Source organism: Myxine glutinosa, chromosome 10 (assembly GCF_964187855.1).
Source record: "Myxine glutinosa chromosome 10, kmMyxGlut1.1, whole genome shotgun sequence".
Classification (NCBI taxonomy): domain Eukaryota; kingdom Metazoa; phylum Chordata; class Myxini; order Myxiniformes; family Myxinidae; genus Myxine; species Myxine glutinosa.
The window spans coordinates 82,262,528-82,280,786 of NC_136270.1; the positions used below are offsets into that span (position 1 = coordinate 82,262,528).

Genomic DNA, 18,259 nt, shown 5'->3' on the forward strand with positions numbered 1-18,259 from the left:
CAACTGCTCGTAAGGCCCACCCATGTTGCACAAACAATTATTCGTGACTATGGCGTCGAGCAGGTGGATCACTTTTCACCCTCTTTCCCACACCCCTCTTTAACTCCTCCAATACACATTTACATAGAGAGAATTGGGGTGCTTTCCCCACCCTGAACCCCTGAAACTATGGATTTTTATTTCCTTCCTGCTAAAGCCCTCAAACACACCCCATGAGTACAACCACCGATTTTCAACCCATTCCGTCCAGTGGTTCAGGAGTGAATATCTTCTATCTATTTATTTATCTATCTTTTTCTATATATATAAAAGAAAGTTTTTGTTTGTTTGTTTGTCTGCACGTGCTAATCTCCTGAACGGTGAAAGATAGGAGGAAACCTCTGAAACAAAAAATGTCGGGACGGGCCCCGGGAAGGTTATAGGCTAGGTGGCGAGGCCGGTCGAGGCCGCCTCGGCCTGGCTGGGCCCATTTCGCAATAAATCTTCTACTTTCAAAATTCTCTCTCGCGGGGACCCGCCAGAAGAAAGAACAAGGAATCGTTGAGCATCAACTGATACTGGACTCGCTTTAGACCTATGTACAGAAGATTAAACTCATTCAAAAAGAACCCGGGCAACGCCGGGTGCATTCGGCTCGTCTAACTTCTATCTTCTATATATATATATAAAAGAAAGTTTTTGTTTGTTTGTTTGTTTGTCTGCACGCGCTAATCTCCTGGACGGTGAAAGATAGGAGGAAACTTCTGAAACAAAAAATGTCGGGACGGGCCCTGGGAAGGTTTTAGGCTAGGTGGCGAGGCCGGTCGAGGCCGCCTCGGCCAGGCTGGGCCCATTTCGCAATTAAAAGCTGAGCTGAATTATAGTAGTCGATCTTCTACGGCCGCGAGTAAAAGCTGAATTATAGTAGTAAATTCATTCAAAAAGAACCCAGGCAACGCCGGGTGCTTTCGGCTAGTATATATATATATAACAAAGTTTTTGTTTGTTTGTTTGTTTTTTGTTTGTCTGCACGCGCTAATCTCCTGAACGGTGAAAGATAGGAGAAAACCTCTGAAACAAAAAATGCCGGGACGGGCCCCGGGAAGGTTATCGACTAGGTGGCGAGGCCGGTCGAGGCCGCCTCGGCCAGGCTGGGCCCATTTCGCAATAAATCTTCTTCTTTCAAAATTCTCTTGAAGTACAACTATGCACTTAATAGGAATATCTGATTGATTGCAACACATGCTTTCAAAATTCTCTCTCGTGGGGCCCGACAGAAGGAAGAACAAGGAATCGTTGAGCACTAACTGATACTGGGCTCGTGTCAGACATATGTACAGAAGATTAAATTCATTCAAAAATAACCCGGGCAACGCCGGGTGCATTCAGCTAGTAATAAATAAATACAACACAAACAGTATGAAATTCATTATGATAACTTCTATACTTCTTTGATGTCTATGGTTTTCATGCAGAAGCTTGGGGTATTTCATTATGACCCTCTCCCACCGGTACGAGCGCTGTATGATACACATTTACGTAGAGAATTGGCGACCACCCCTGAGAATTTGATGGATATGAAATTTTGTAATCACTGAAAACCTTCTCGTGCATGCATGCTTTCCCACAACCACCAATTTTTTACTCATTCTATCCCACCATTTTAGGAATGCGTAGAAGACAAACACACAGTCACTTCTCAAATTATCATGGAATACAATAGTACTGTATATTTATTTATTATTAACTTTAAAAAAAGAATGTAAAAATGCATGGACTGGTGTAAATTGGCAGATTTTATTTTTGATGCCACCTACAATTTATTGAGGTGGAATTTGTGATGCCTTCCCTCTTAGTATGCTTCACATTCACTCCTACATCTTCGTTGATTTGCCTCCATTTTCTTTCTCTCTTCAATCCCCTTTACCTTTTTCCACCACTCACACACGACCATAACCTCCCATCGATACCCTAATCCTCCCTCCCCCCTTTCTCCAACGTTATTTCTTATCTTCCCCCAATCTCTTGAGTGATATATTTAATAAATGAGGTGCCTCCAAATTATTTGCCTCCAAATAATTCGATAATGGAGTTGAATTATTCTTATTATGGCCACCACCAAAGGTGGACATAGGTTGTTTTCACCCTTGTCTGTCTGTTTGTCTGTCTGTTTGTCTTTGAGCACGATATCTTAAAACGTTACGGATGGATTTGGACGAATCTTGGTGGACACGTTGGGTGTGTGATAAGGATAAATTGTTTAGATTTTGGTGAAGATTCGAATCCTGTAATTTTTAGTGATTCTTCACCATTGAGCGATTGAGGCAAAAATGATATATAGTATGATATCTCAAAATGTTGGGGTTAGAGTTATGACAAAACTTGGTGGATGAGTTGTTTAGGTGACGGGAACAAGCCAATTCGATTTTGGTTCAGGTCCGAATCCAGATCTGGCCTATCAGTGGATACAAAACAAACTGTTCAGCCTGGCAGAGGTCTGCTCTCTACTGAGTGTCGTTCTAGTTTATTCTTGTTTTGAATAAAGAAAATGGATTGTCTAACTGCTTATGCTGTTAACAACTAAATAATTAATAAACAAGAAAGAGCAATCGGAGATTGCAGACCCTCACCAGGACTTGTTTTGTGTGGCAAATAAATGGAAGGATGTACTAAATGAAAGGTCGATGATTACAAAAGAAAGATGAACTGGTCTAGTGGTAAATGTGTAAAGGTCCAAAGGCTTAAATGTGGAAAGGGAAACATCCAAAGGGTTGAAATGGTCTAAATGAAAGTCTTAAAAGATTGAAGGGGTCTAAGGGGTGTAATTTAAGGTCTAAACAGTCAGAATTGTCTGAAGGGGTCTAAAGATCAAAGGGGTCTACAGGGTGTTAAAATATCTAAAAGGTGTGAAGGTCTAAAGGGTAGAAAAGAGTCCAAGGGTCTTTTGGGTTCTAAAGGGTCTAAGAGGATCTAAATGGTCTTGGGGGTCTACGGGTTCAAAAGGGTGTAATGGGGTATTTGGGGTCTTAAGTGTCTTATGGTTTTAAAGTGTCTTGGGGGGTCTAAATGGTCCTAAAGGATCTTCGGGGGCTAAAGAGTCTTAAATGGTCTTAGCAGTCTCAAGGGTCTTCGGTGTTTAAGGGGTCTTCAGGGTGTTAAGGGGTCTTTGGGCTCTTAAAGGGTCTTATGGTTGCAAAGGATATTAGGTGTCTTAAATGGTCTTGATGTTCTAAATAGACTAATGTAATGAATACGCATACTCACGTTCTGTGCGGACAAGCAGACAGACAAAGGGACCCATATGCAATAACCTCTCCTCTGGCGAGAGTAACACAGTTTTAGGGTGGTCTCGTATGAAGACCTGAAAAACCTTGTCTGTTTATGTTTAAATGTGTATTTCCTCACTTTTGTACCTTTTCTTAAATTCCAACTAGCATGTATAAATACTGTGCCAGCAGGGGGCGCAGCACCCTGAAGCATGCTACTCTTCAGACGAGGATCTAAATCCCAATGTCCCATACACATTTGTCTTCATCCACGGTTGCTTTTTAGAAATAGTAAGCAATGTGTTATTACCCTTGACATATTCTCTGTTTTATATTGTCACTATGGTCCAAAGAATGAATTGTCTTTAAACATAAAATGTAGACAAAAAACAAAAAGAGGACACAAAGAGACAAAGAGGGAGAGGGATGGAGAGATGTTCAATGTCATAGTACTCGTCGCTCCTATTCCAATCATTCTCCCCTTCTTTTCTGCTGGGTCCCTTCTGCTCCACTGTTGATGTATCGGCCTCTCACCTCTTTGTTATCAGCTGTTCCATGAGCCTCGATCCCTGTAAAAAACAAAAAAACAATTGCATCTCATTACAACACTGGCAAATATCTGTCTTGGTTAACTCTTCAAAATAGGACAACTGATTTATGTTGTTCGCAAAACAGCAATGCTGCTGTACCAGTCAGAAGACGTTTACGGGGAAGTAGGAAAGAAACATCCGAGCACCTTATGAATTTGATCAGAATGCCACACAGGCTGTAGGTAATTGCTGATTATGCCACGTGTGGGCCACAGGATGAGAACCCTCAGTTAGAGTCAAAGGAAGTTGTTTTAGTGTTATGTTGAAGTCTGGTTAAGCCACATCGTTAAGAAAAAAATGGGTAAAACTGCATTATAGATAACTGAGGCAGGCCTTCTGCCTGCGCTTCCTAAGAGGTCAGCAAAATTGTGGAAGCCAGACTTCTATGGATTCCATAAGATCCAGAAATGTATGGGAGTCCTGCCTCACAGTGGGAAATAATTAACTTAACCTCACAGTGGTTACAGTGGTTTCACAGGTGCAGTGGCCTCACAGTGGGCCTTTGGTGCTGTAAAAGGTTTGGGGGCATCGAATCCTTTTCTCGGTAAAGTTACCCAGTCTTCTATTGGTTTTCAATGAGAGATTCCATGAACAGCTATATGCTGCCGAAGGATTTGGTGGACATGTGTGAGCCACAAGTGGATAGGGCCTTGAATGCCACATGTGGAGAGTAAGCAGGGCTGAAGGCCAGACTGTCGAAGGCATGGTATGTATGTCTAAAGAGATATCCCTGACCTTGTTTGCAGTCTCAATACCTCCGTTTAATGATATAATAGAAGAGGCAGCATGATGTGTGCGACATCTAGACCACTTCCATCAGGACATGTTGCATCATCTTGTGTGGTTTGTGAGCTAACCGGAAATAAGTGAGCGTACTCATCACTTCTGGGCCGGGACCAGCCATGGTAACATCGTACTTCCATGTTGGTGAATAAAACTCTTTTTAATCGATCTAAATTGGCATTCCATTGAAGAACCAATAAATGGTGATAAGTATAAACTTCCAGAGAACACTTTACTCCGTAAACCTAACTCTGTCCGTCAACCCTGGTAGATGATGGTCCATCATTGCTTAGTACGAACTAGTTGGAGGTAATTCAACTAAACTGGAAGCAGATTCATCAACTTGCCTAGCCAATGCCTTGAGACCACTCAAACAAATCCTCGTCAGATATCCATATATCTTCAATGATGAGTTAGGTACTCTGCAGGGATATCGACAAAGATGTGAAACCAATTTTCTGCAAGGCTTGACACTCCATTTTGCTCTATGCTAGAAGGTCGACAAAGAGCTTGATTCACTCCAGAAACTCAGAATCATTAAATCAGTTCAACATTCAAATTGGGCTACACCTGTCATTCCCATTGGCAAAGCCAATCAGTCTGTTCATCTTTGTGGTGATAACAAGATGACAGTCAACAAATGATCAGCACTATACAACTATCCAATCTAACAAATTGATGACTTTTATGCTAAGTGAAGCGTAGAGGCCAAACTCGACCTCAAGTCAGCATATCTTCAATTCATCCTCGAAGAATATTCAAAGAAATACCTGACAATTAACACACCTTCGCCTGTATAAACTCCACCAATTGAGTTTTTGGGTAAAGTCTGCCGCAGAGTAAAGTATGTCAGTGTTATATTGACAACTTGTTTGCCACAGAACAGCATGTTGAGGTTTATCAGGACGACATCCTGGTCACGGGTTCTACAGAAGCCGAGCATTTGCACAACCTAGATGGTGTTGAAGAAGCTATTGGACTCCGGTCTCCATCTACGTGGCGATAAATGTGAGTTCACAGCAGCAGCATCGGTCACGTACCTGGGCTACAGGATCAACCCAGGTACATCCAACCAAAGATTATGCCAGAGCTATCATGGATACACCATCTCCAATAAATGCGATTGCAACAAAGGCCTACCTCGGCATGCTGCAATTTTATGGCCACTACGTCCCAAACATATCTAATGTATTGGGTCCTCTCTATAACCTGCTGAAGAAAGGAGTCTCATGGAACTGGGGTACTACACAAATAGCGGCCTACCAGAAGTCTAAGGACCTGCTAAAATTGTCGAACCCTTGTTCACTATGATCCTCACATGGACATTGTCCTGACGTGTAATGCTAGTCGGTATGGCATGGGCAGTGCATTCTCATGTTTACCCGATGGTTCAGAAATCCTGTTATGTTTGTCCAAGTAAAGTTTCTCCTTCAGAAAAGATCCATTGCCAGTTAAACAGAAGGGTTTGGAAATAATTTCTGGAGTTAAAAAGTTCCACAAACACCTCTTCGGATGACACTTTTCCGAGACTATACTGATCACAAACTTGCATGTCTGCCACACCACTCATCCAGAATCAGGAAACGCATTTATCGTATGGACCTACAGACCTGGCAGTCAAAATCATCATGTCACATAAGGGTAGTTCACCCATGACCCGTCTAGTTGTGTTATACTAATTTTCCTAAACTTCACATATCTACCAGTTCTTGTCTTTGTAACGACTTCATAACTCGATTGACACATCCATTCTTTACGAAATCTTGCATAGGGACTTTTGGTAATTTCCCAGCTAAAAGGGGGGAGATGTGATGCATGCAACATGGAGACTGCACCGTCGGGACATTTTGCATCGTCTGGTATGGTTCGTGCTGACCAGGAATGCGTGGATGTGCACGTAACTTCTGGGTCGGGGGGCCAACCCTGGTAATATCGTGCTTTCATGGGGGTGAATAAAGGCCTTTAAATTATTTGAATTGGTGTTCTGTTGAAGAACCAATGCAGGCGGGACTTGAAGTGTTGTTTCTTTTTTCTTTTTTTTTATTCTTTTTTTTAAATTCTTTTAACGTGTAATTTGTGAATGACTCCCGCATCAGTACTGCGGATATGCTTTTCAGATTTCTTTGTATTACAAGTCAGAACAAACTTCCTCAATTGTTATTTTTTCAATATATGTCCCTCACTCATATTTGTAAAAATATTTATTGGAGGTTTTTTTTTCATAACGTCCAAACAGAAATGTAATTTGGAAGCAGATCTTGCTATTTGAAACTGTCTTTAATCGCTGAGAGACGCACTTTTCTCCTTTTGATGCTGCACAACATCCTTGCAAGTCTGACTTCAAATGTCTCATGTTTTTGACTGCTGTTTCATTTTTATAGCATCAGCCATCATTTCCAAGTCATGAAAATGGGACAAAGTTGGGAGGTTGAGATTTTGGGGGTGGGGGGGGGGGGGGATTGGTGGTGAGGATTTTCGGCCGAGAGGATGGAGACCTGAATGGAATGATGGACACTCATTCAATATATTGTTTTTATCTCTACAATTTGGCAAGGAATGGGTATGTCACTCCTTTTTGTCCCCCGTCGCACCGCGGAGCGAAAGGGGGACTATGGTTTTCCCCTCCGTCCGTGCGGCGGGCGTGCGTGCATGCGTAAGCGAAGGACCGCATTCGAATTTGCTGTGTGGGTGCAACCCACGTCAAAATCCAAGATGGCCGCCGCCATGTATGTCTGATGCCATGTATGTCTGAACCTTGTGAGCTGAATATCTTGAAAAATAAGCGAAGTACCAACTTCTAATCTAGCGTGTGGGTGTATCTAGGCATAAGGAAGAACCCTATTGAAAATTGGGTCGCTACGTCAAAATCCAAGATGGCCGTCGCCATGTATGTCTGAACCTTGTGAGCGGAATATCTTGAAAAATAAGCGAAGTACCAACTTCTAATCTAGCGTGTGGGTGTATCTAGGCATAAGGAAGAACCCTATTGAAAATTGGGTCGCTACGTCAAAATCCAAGATGGCCGTCGCCATGTATGTCTGAACCTTGTGAGCTGAATATCTTGAAAAATAAGCGAAGTACCAACTTCTAATCTGGTGTGTGGGTGTATCTACGCATAAGGAAGAACGCTATTGAAAATTGGGTCGCCACGTCAAAATCCAAGATGGCCGCCTCCATGTATGTCTGAACCTTGTGAGCGAAATATCATATCATAGCATGTTTTCTGCGTCTTCCACTTTGTCAACTCACATCACTTCCCCGACGGAGGACCTAGGCGTAACGCTTGTTGACACAACAACGAATGACATACCAAAGGAGAGCTGCAATAAAAGAGAGGAGACAGAAAAGGCAGGTGTATTTGTGAAAAACGTGCACAGTGCAGACAAAGACCATTTAAAAAACAGTTGAGCTACACCAATAGTTCACAGCTGTCATCTTTCTAAGAAAGGCAAGAAAAGAGGTATCAATGGAATTAAATATCTAAATGCCATCATCCCCATGCCCAGCTGATTTATCACTTGCCCAAAGCCTAGGCTATTTCGAAAATCAATGCTTTGTGCCAAACAAAAGTTCCGCATCCTTTGGAGGATGTTGTCAAGCACATTTGACACTGACATTTTTTGTAAATTATTGGAAGGTAAGGTGGACAAAGAGCAACAGATTGGAGACGGAGAACATCTTGATATTCCCATTCTGTGCTCTCCTTCACCACTAGTGTTCCAGCAACACTTCTAAAAGCATTACTGCTGACCAAATGGTGAGGATGTAGGTGAGGACATCAGTGACCTGGAAATAAAAAATTGCAAAGCATATGAGGTGGTGAACCATAGGAATTGTGTATTAAAGACGTTTGAGGCCTATCTCATAAAATCTCACAAATTATAATCATATCTCATAAATATCATAAAATAAATATATAATAGAAATAAAATGATAAAATCATATCTCACAAATTCTCTCATCTCCCCTTCCTGTTCAGGCTGGAGTTCCCCAAGGCAGTGTTCTGGGCCCTGTGCTTTTTCTGGTCTTCATCAATGATCTCTCCGACTCTCTTGAAAATCCTCTCTATCTCTTTGCTGATGACTCCACTCTCTGTCGCTCCATAACTCATCCCTCAGATCGGCAGTCTATAGCCTCCTCACTCTCTGCAGACCTGGACAAAATCACAGACTGGTCAAACAAGTGGAACATGTCTTTCAATCCTGACAAATCTCACACTCTTACAATGTCTCTCCGAAAAGACCGACTGGACAACCCTCCCATCTACTTTCTCAACAATCCTCTCCAAGAAGTTCTGTCACTCAAGCTTTTGGGTCTCACTATCTGCCATGATCTTTCCTGGGAAAACCACATTTCAAATCTGGCCTCCAAAGCCATTCGCCGACTGGGCATCCTCCGTCGTGCGAAGTCCTTCCTTGGCACACCTGAACTCCTCACCACATACAAGGCTTTCATCTGCAGCTCAATGGAATACTGTTCTCCCCTCTGGGCTGGTGATCCTGCCTCACACCTAGCTCGTCTTCACGCTGTTGAAACCAAAGCTTTCAGAATCATTGGAATCTCCCGCAATGAAGCTGATTTTGAGGGCCTTTCACTCACTCACCGCAAGCAGGTTGGTGGTCTTTCTGTCTTTTACTGACTCCTCTCCGGCCTTGCTCCCCCAGCTCTGTCTGTGCTCTGTCCCCCAAATATTCCTACAGATCGCACAAGATCTGCCAGCAACCCTCTTCTGGGGAAACTGCTAAAATCAAGACTCTCTGCTCACCTTCACTCTTTCCTTCCTCTTTTCTCCCGCCTCTGGAACAAACTCACTCACTCTCTTCAATCCCACTCCTCTATCCAGTTCTTTAAAACAGCTGTTCACCACCATCTCTTATCTTCCCCCATCCAAAACCTTGATCTTTTCTACCCCCATTAATTCACCCCAGATCCACTTTTTTGAAATACCGACTTCTTTCCTGGAAGTCCTAGCAGTGTCCATGTGTTTTATACCTCTCCAGCCCCCCCCCTTTCCCATCCTTCCCCTCCGCCCCCCATGCACCCCCCCCCCCCCCCCCCCGCCCATAGATCTCCCGATGTCCCTGTTCTCTGCTGTTGTACTTGTGTGCTTCCCACTCTCTCCCCATCTTTTCGCCCGCTCCCTTTATTGTATGTTTTGTGTTGGGTTTTTTTTTTTGTGATTGATGTTAGCTTCGATGATGTGACATGAGCTTCGATCTTGTATACAAAAAAAAAAGAAGAGTTGTACTGGTGATTATAAATAGAGATTGGGATGCAAAGGTGTTGTGAGATGCAGAAATGTCCACAGATGTTGCACCATGACTGAAGGTTTATGGTCATCAAATGAAGATGTTTTCTGTTTGCAGTGCTGGAGTCCATTCAGGCAGTGACATGGAATGGAGAGGGGAAAAACTTGAATCTTCCATTTCTTTGCTCAACATTGCCATCCGATCAAAGTCCACATTCTGTTGCCTCGTACTTGCCTAATGGTGGAGATCTCGGTAGGAATGATCACAACACATGTCTTGCACACATTTCATCACATTGTAATCTAAAATTTTTAATGTGAATATTATGTTAACATGTTCTTTTTACCAGCAGATGTTTATGGCACAGCCACCACAACGATATTGTCAGGACAACAAGCGAATCAGGCCCAACATTTTCAGAGTGATCATGGTGATGACCTCTCCTCTGTACCTGCCATGTTGTGCACTGTCATGGCTGCTACGGTACCACACCCACCCGGGTCTTTGCCCCATGCAGACCCTGTGCTGACTCTCACAAAGGTCCTTTAATTTTTTTTCAGGGATCAAAGGTGCTTTTTATCTCCGCTACCGAAGCTGGATGGAGGTTATGTTTTCACCCCTGTCTGTCTGTTTGTCTGTGAACAAGATATCTCAAAAAGGTTTGAACGGATTCGGAGGAAATTTGGCAGAGATGTCGCGTATGGGACAAGGACGAAATGATTAGATTTTGGTGAAGATCCAGATTCAGATCCGGTTCGTAGAATTGTTTAAGTAATTCTTCACCATTGGGAGATAGGGTCAGAAACGATACAAACATGATATCTCAAAAATGTGGACGGATTCGGACGAAACTTTATGGAGAGGTTGAGTATATCACAGGGAAGAATTTATTCGATTTTGGTGAAGATCCGGATCAGAGAATTATAAAATGATTCTTCACCATTGAGTGAGCTAAAACCGATTTTATTTTGTTTGTCTGGTTGATTTGTTTGTGAAATAAATGTTAGCTCTTTCACGAGCCTCGATTCAGTATAGAAAAAAAAATCTTTTCTACCCCCGCTAATTTCGGTCCCTTTGTGTTTTATACCTCCCCCCCCCACCCCCTCCCCTTCCCACGCCTCCTGCCCCCAAGCCCTCTCCCTCCCACACTTCTCCCTGCTCTCAAATGTTGTGGTTGTGTGCTTCCCCTTCTCTCCCCATCTTGTCTTCCGCTCCCTCTTTTTGTATATTTTGTTTGTCTGGTTGATTTGTTTGTGAAATAAATGTTAGCTCTTTCACGAGCCTCGATTCAGTATAGAAAAAAAAATATATATATATATACAGTATATATATATATATATATATATATATATATATATATATATATATATATATATATATATATATATATATATATATATATATAGCACAATATCTCAAAAAGTTATGGACGGATTTGGATGAAACTTGGTCGACAGGTTTAGTGTGTGGCAAGACCGAATCGATGCGATTTTGGTGACGATCTGAATATGGATTTGGATGCGAGAATTATTTAATTTTTTAAGTGATTCTTCACCATTGAGAGATCGGCAAAAAGCGATAGAATAAGAATAAGAACCACCTTTGGAGGCCATTTTTCCCCGCAGAGCAGGGGTTGGCCTTTTTCGGGCACCGTGGTCCCCTTTTTGAAGGAATGTTTTATGGCCGGATGCCCTTCCTGTCGCCAACCCTGTTAGTCGCCTCTTGCGACACACAGGGAATTACCAGTGAACTGGTACTCAATACCAACACACACAGGGCTGACCCGATAAATAACATGATATTTAAATAAGTTGTGGATGAGTCATGACTAAACTTGGGGGATGAGTTGGTTTGGTGACAAGAACAAGCCGATTCGATGTTGTTTCAGGTCCGAATCCACATCCGGCCTATCAGTGGGATACAAACCATAAACTGTTCAGCTTGGCGGAGGTGTGCACTCCACCGCGTGCAGTTGTAGTTTATATTGTGTTAGTACATGAGTTAGGTCAATAAGTTCATGGAAGCAGTAATTGAATATAAAAGATAGAGGACTGGATTGTGGGGCAGATTGAATCGGAAATCGTATATATATATATATATATACTGTGCTGTTGATGTTGTTGTTTTCTGAGAGGTCAAAGTGCAAGGGAAAGCTACATAACAGAGTATGTAAGTTTGACTCACCGATAAGTCAGATTGAGGGAACCAATTAGACATGGACACATTGGTGCAAGTGGAGAATACTGCAAGCAATCAAAACAAAGAGTAAAAAAAAGTTCTCAAGGAGCTGAAAGACACGAGTTGTTGATAAGCTGTTGTCTCGACCAGCAAGACGGAAGAGTGGGATTTGCAAGGCTTCCACGGACAAAAATAAATCGCCACCCTGTTTGCAATGGGGTAGAGGCAGGCCTGTGCCCCGATCTCCCACCAGATATGCAAGTGCATCCAAGACGTTCGATCCGTGGCCTCCAGGTGCAAGGTGCGATACAACAGCACCAGCCCAAAGTGCGGAGCCATACAACACAGCACTGAATATTAACAACTCGTATACCAGCAGGAGTTGACTGTATTCAGGAAAGGACTTTTGCTATAAGTACGATTCCAAGGTTATGTCTGGCCTTAAAAACCAACTTGAAGATGAATTTGAGGCTGATTATATGTCCGAAGAGATCCAGAGACTTTCGGTGACCTTTCACTTAGAAATCTAATCGGCTTGTTCTTGTCACCTCACCAACTCATCCCCCAACTTTAGTATAAATGAGAGTTCCTTCTGCTTTAGGTGACCTCTCGAGTCAATCGGCCCTTTTTCATCTAATTTTTGCAAATAAGCGGAGTGAGGTACTGATCGTGTGGGACCTTCCAACATTGAACATTGTATTTCAGGAGGTTGTCCACTGTCCTTTGTTTTTTCTCCAGGTTTGCAGATATGGATGCACAGTGCACACACAAAGTTATGAAACTGTGCGGTGCAAGGAGAAATCTTACTCGAAGTAGTATATTTCGGATTGTCGAGTGATGCAGCGATCATTTATGTTTTGACCCAAAATAGGATCGTTCCCAGAATGCTGCTTTGGTAAAAGCCATCCTCAAAGTATTGTGCTAAAGTGACTTTAATAATGTTTAGTAAGTTCACGACAACCAAGAGCGAATGGCCCGATGTCGAATGACCCTTCTTGAGGATTTAGCACAACTTGTAGAACTTCATACCTGATCCACAAGCTGTACGAACAATGAGTTTCGTTTGTGATCAGTCGACGATAATCCTAAAAATTACCTCCTCGTGTGACCATGCAGCATGTTGCGTCATTTGTAGCTTCCCTCTCCATCTGTGTGTACCTTCCTTCTCTGTGTCTAAATGAGAAAATCCATGTTAATGTTTATTTGGGGCAAATAGTTGCTTCCACATGCTCCCCGTACTCCTCTTATGACTCGTACATTTTTGATATCTAGAGCAGGCATTTGTCAGCTAAGTCGTATTTATGTTGGAATTTTATAATGAATGGCCTTCTACTGTATATATTGTCCAATACTAGGTTTTCCAGCAGGAAGCTTTTTCTGAAGAAGAAGCTCAGACAGTAAAACGTGAAAAAAACTTGTTTTGCTTATTTTTGCAACCGACTTCCTCCACTTCCCCAAGTCCCAAACCCTTAATATTTACCGTTCAATACAGGAGGCATATCCATTTTCAAAAAAACAATTAAAATGGAACAACTAATCAATAATTTTTATTTGATACAGGGCCTCCCTCAGCACTTATTACAAAACTATTGTTATACATTCAAATCAAGAAATAGATTTCGGTTCCCACGCTATTTTTTCTTTTTCCAAATATTTTCGCTGCGCTATTTCTCGATTTTGGTAACATGTACTGCCAAAAACAAGTTTCTTAGTAACAAAAAAAAAATTCTTAAAATCAAATTTTTTGTTGAAAGGAAATCATGAGAAAAATGTTCTCATGGTTTTCTTGTTTCAAGAAAACTTTTCTTATTTTAAGAAAATATTTTCTTACTTTTTTGCCAATGTGAGTAGGTATCAGTCGAGGTGTCAGGATAGTTCACTTGGTTGTTTGCTCGTCATTGGGCTTTCTAGTCTGGGTTCAACCTCGCGAGATCTTGGAGACGGCGGCAGGGATTTTCGAAGCTCCACACGGTCTCCACGTTTTTCGAAGTTAAGTCTGTTCACAATTGTATTTTGTCGAAACTGTATTTATCTTTCGGTGTGTGAAGTTATTGTGTGCAACTTTGGTTGTTTCTCGGTGTTTATCTTTCATAAATTGATCGTCTGTTTGCCGTGTCGTGTCTTGAGGCCTTGTACAGTGTGCACTGTACAACCTTGAGGCTTTGTTTTTCTCTCAGCGGTCCGTCTTTTGTGATCCAATAACTTTCGTTCTCTGTATTCCCAGTCTTTTCACCCATAGCCTACTTCCTGTGTAAATCTCAACTCAAAAAAAAAAAAAAAAAAAAAAAATTTTTTTCCCTTCTCTGTTATCATTCGTTTATTCATTCTTATTCGTTCGTTCGTTCTTCGACCACGTGTTTCTCCCCCATTTCCCCAGATAGTTTTCACTCATTAACCTTCAATGTTTACACTTTCCCCTCAAGTTATGTATTCCGTCATATTTTATAACACCTTTTTCTTCTTCTTCTTTAAAAGGCTGCTTTCGACTTGCTCACCAAATCAATTCATCCCAAAAAAAATATCCATCTCCTATAGTGCCTTTTTTCTACATTCCCTAAACTCTCCTGCACTCCATCCTCCATCCAGCGTCCTTAAACGTATTTTTAACTCGAAGGTCACAAGCAACTCATTTTGCAATAAATGTTCGTTTCCCATAAATCGTACACTTTCAAAAATCCAATCTCACCCCTCCCCTCCAAATCTTCCCCATAACCCCTCCCCTCCAAATCTTCCCCATCACCCCTCCCCTCCAAATCTTCCCCATCACCCATCCCTTTCAAATCTCCCCCCTTGCCCCCTCCCTCCTAAACGACCCCCTCACCCCTCCCCGCCAAGACGCCCCCTCGCCCCTCCCCTCCTACACTCCTGCCTCACCCCTCCCCTCCAAATCTCCCCCATATCCCATCCCTTTCAAATCCCTCCCCTTGCCCCTTCCCTCCCAAACTTCCCCCTCACCCCTCCCCTTCAAATCTCCCCACCCTCATTGCTTCTCAATTTCCCCCCTCTCACTCCCCCTCCTCAAAGCGTCCTCCCCGCTTCTTCCCCCTTCAAACTCTCACCTCCATCTCCCCCAACCTTCTGCCTCGCTCTTCCCCCTCCTCAAATAACACCTCATTGTGGCTCACCCAATCACCATCAAACCTTTTGTCCGCCCCATCCTTCCCTTTCTCCGAGCTATTCTGAAATCTCTGACACACCTTCAACAGCTCGCCCTACCTCTTCCACCTCTTCCACATCTTACCCTACCCCTCCTCCCCCCTGTTCTGTATCTGATGCTCCCCCTTCCTCTTCATTAACGGTATGGACCTCAAACATCCGGGGCCTTCGTTCAAACTTAACTGATCTCTCCATACAGGTTGCTTCTGTCAAACCAGACGTGATCTGCTTAACAGAAACTTTCCTCCTTTATGATGTCTCTGATTCCATAGTATCTCTCCCGGGCTACTCCCTCCTCCGGTATGATAGACCTGAGCCTCGTCCTGGAGGCGGGGTTGCTATCTTTATCAAAAACTCTCTTCCTCACTCGCCCTGCACTGCACTCTCTCCACCTCACCCCCAGGAATACCTCTGGCTACAGCTTCCCCTTCGCTCCCACCTCTTGTTCATATGTGTGTTGTACCGTCCACCAAACAGTGATGACTCCATCTACATCTCGCTGTCTGATGATATGGACCAACTTCTATCTACTCATCCCAACTCTCTCTTCCTCATATGTGGTGATTTCAACTGTCATCATGCCAGTTGGCTGGGTGTGGGTACCTCTCTCACCAGCCATGGCTCCTCAGCAAAGGACTTCTGCGACTCACTGGGACTGACACAATCTGTCAATTTCCCGACCCGGATCTCAGTCAACGGAACATCTTCTCTTCTGGACTTGGTTATGACTAACTTCCCTGAAAATGTCTGCTGCTCTTCTTCTGCTCCGATCGGATCATCTGATCATGTCCTTGTTAAAGTGGACATCTCTCTGACCATCCTCAGGGAGCCTGCTCAGCGTCGACGAGTCTGGCATTTCACTCAGGCCAACTGGCACGGTCTTCAAGCAGCCATCAATCATCTGGACTGGTCTCCCATCTCTACCACCTCTGACATCAACTCATCCTGGGAATTCTTCCAAAGTAAATTGCTCTCTCTCATGCACAGATTTATCCCATCTCGTCTTCAGTTGTCATACCCTTCCTCCCGTCCATGGTACACAGAATCTTGTGGTGAGGCTGTTGCCCAGAAACAACTTGCCTTCGTCTCCTGGAAAGCAAATCCAACGGAAGGAAATCTCATTTCCTTTCACAAAGCCCGAAACAAGTGTGTGTCCACCCTCAGGAGAGCCAGGAAACAATATCTCTCCGTTCTCAAGACCGAACTCTCTTATCTGTCTCCCTCTTCCAAATCCTGGTGGCGTCTGGTCAAATCCGTTTCTGGTGTTTGTTCCCCCTCCATCCCCTCCCTTACCTCAAACGGCTACACAGCTGACTCCGCACGTGAAAAAGCTGAATGCCTCAACTCTGTGTTTGCCTCTAAATCTTGTGTCCCAAACCCATCCCTCTCTGTACCCACCATACCCAGTCGTACCCTGCTGCTCCTGGACTCCGTGTCCTTTCCTCCTGACAAGGTGGAAAAGTTTCTGTCAACCCTCGACTCTGATTCTGCAACTGGACCCGACGGCATCAGCCCACGGGTCCTAAAATCCTGCTCTGCTGCTCTATCTCACCCTCTCTCTGTTCTCTTCACCCTCTCTTTTGCTCAAGGTCAACTGCCATCTGCTTGGAAATCAGCCAACATCACCGCTTTGCACAAAAAAGGTGCAAAAACAGATCCTAGCAACTACAGACCAATCAGCCTTCTCCCAATTATCAGCAAAGTCATGGAATCCATCATTGCTTCGGATATGAAATCTTTCCTCTTCTCCAATGGCTTGATCTCTGATCATCAATTTGGTTTCAGACCAGGTCACTCTACTCTGGACATGCTGCTTCTGCTGTCTCAACAATGGATGGAGGTCCTCAATGCCAAACAGGAAATTAGAGCTGTCTCCCTCGACATATCACGTGCCTTCGACACGGTCTGGCACCCCGCTCTGCTCACCAAACTCTCCTCCTTTGGTATCCATGGAAATCTCCACGCATGGCTGGCGGACTTCCTCTCTAGTCGTCGTCAACGTGTGGCCCTGAATGGGTTTCTCTCATCTCCTCTTCCTGTTCAGGCTGGAGTTCCCCAAGGCAGTGTTCTGGGCCCCGTGCTTTTTCTGGTCTTCATCAATGATCTCTCTGACTCTCTCGAAAATCCTCTCTATCTCTTTGCTGATGACTCCACTCTCTGCCGCTCCATTCCTCTTCCCTCAGATCGGCAGTCTGCTGCCTCCTCACTCTCTGAAGACCTGGACAAAATCACAGACTGGTCAAACAAGTGGAACATGTCTTTCAATCCTGACAAATCTCACACTCTTACTATGTCTCTCCGAAAAGATCGACTGGACAACCCTCCCATCTACTTTCTCAACAATCCTCTCCAAGAAGTTCTGTCGCTCAAGATTTTGGGTCTCACTATCTGCCATGATCTTTCTTGGGAAAACCACATTTCCAAGCTGGCCTCCAAAGCCAGTCGCCGACTGGGCATCCTCCGTCGTGCGAAGTCCTTCCTCGGCACACCTGAGCTCCTCACCACATACAAGGCTTTCATCCGCAGCTCAATGGAATACTGTTCTCCCCTATGGGCCGGTGCTCCTGCCTCACACCTAGCTCGGCTTCACGCTGTTGAAACCAAAGCTTTCAGAATTATTGGAATCTCCCGCGATGAAGCTATCTCTGAGGGCCTTTCACTCACTCACCGCAGGCAGGTAGGTGGTCTTTCTGTCTTCTACCGACTCCTCTCCGGCCTTGCACCCCCAGCTCTCTCTGTGCTCTGTCTCCCAAATATTCCTACAGGTCGCACAAGATCTGCCAGCAACCCTCTGATGGTTAAACTGCCGAAATCTCGGCTCTCTGCTCACCTTCACTCTTTCATTCCTCTTTTCTCCCGCCTCTGGAACAAACTCCCTCACTCCCTTCAATCCCACTCCTCCCTCCAGGTCTTTAAAACAGCTGTTCACCACCATCTCTTATCTTCCCCCATCCAAAACCTTGATCTTTTCTACCCCCGCTAATTCACCCCAGATCCACCTTGTTTGAAATTCCAACTTCTTTCCTGGAAGTCCTGGCAGTGTCCATATGTTTTATAC

General features: G+C 43.8%; 1 protein-coding gene and 1 long non-coding RNA gene across 12 annotated transcripts in view; one reads left to right on the forward strand and one right to left on the reverse strand.

Annotated features, from left to right (window-relative positions):
• The window catches only part of LOC137434049 (uncharacterized), an 81,833-nt gene that overhangs the window by 15,988 nt on the left and 47,586 nt on the right, over window positions 1-18,259 (forward strand). For 7 of the 11 annotated variants that reach the window (XR_010985777.2, XM_068126679.2, XM_068126680.2 and 4 more), the window contains exons 2-3: window positions 9,985-10,119; window positions 10,217-10,407. Coding sequence is in view for 10 of the 11 variants with exons in the window: in XM_068126670.2 (XP_067982771.2) it covers window positions 9,985-10,119; window positions 10,217-10,407 (326 nt within the window). In the remaining variant the exon portion in view is untranslated. The remainder of the gene's footprint in view (window positions 1-9,984; window positions 10,120-10,216; window positions 10,408-18,259) is intronic. The other 4 variants (XM_068126675.2, XM_068126676.2, XM_068126673.2 and 1 more) reach the window with 2 other exon arrangements.
• Window positions 1,758-8,757, reverse strand: LOC137434051 (uncharacterized). The gene is made up of 2 exons (XR_010985778.2): window positions 7,868-8,757; window positions 1,758-3,814 (listed from the first exon to the last, which is right to left on the reverse strand). It is a non-coding gene; the product is annotated as an uncharacterized LOC137434051 (long non-coding RNA).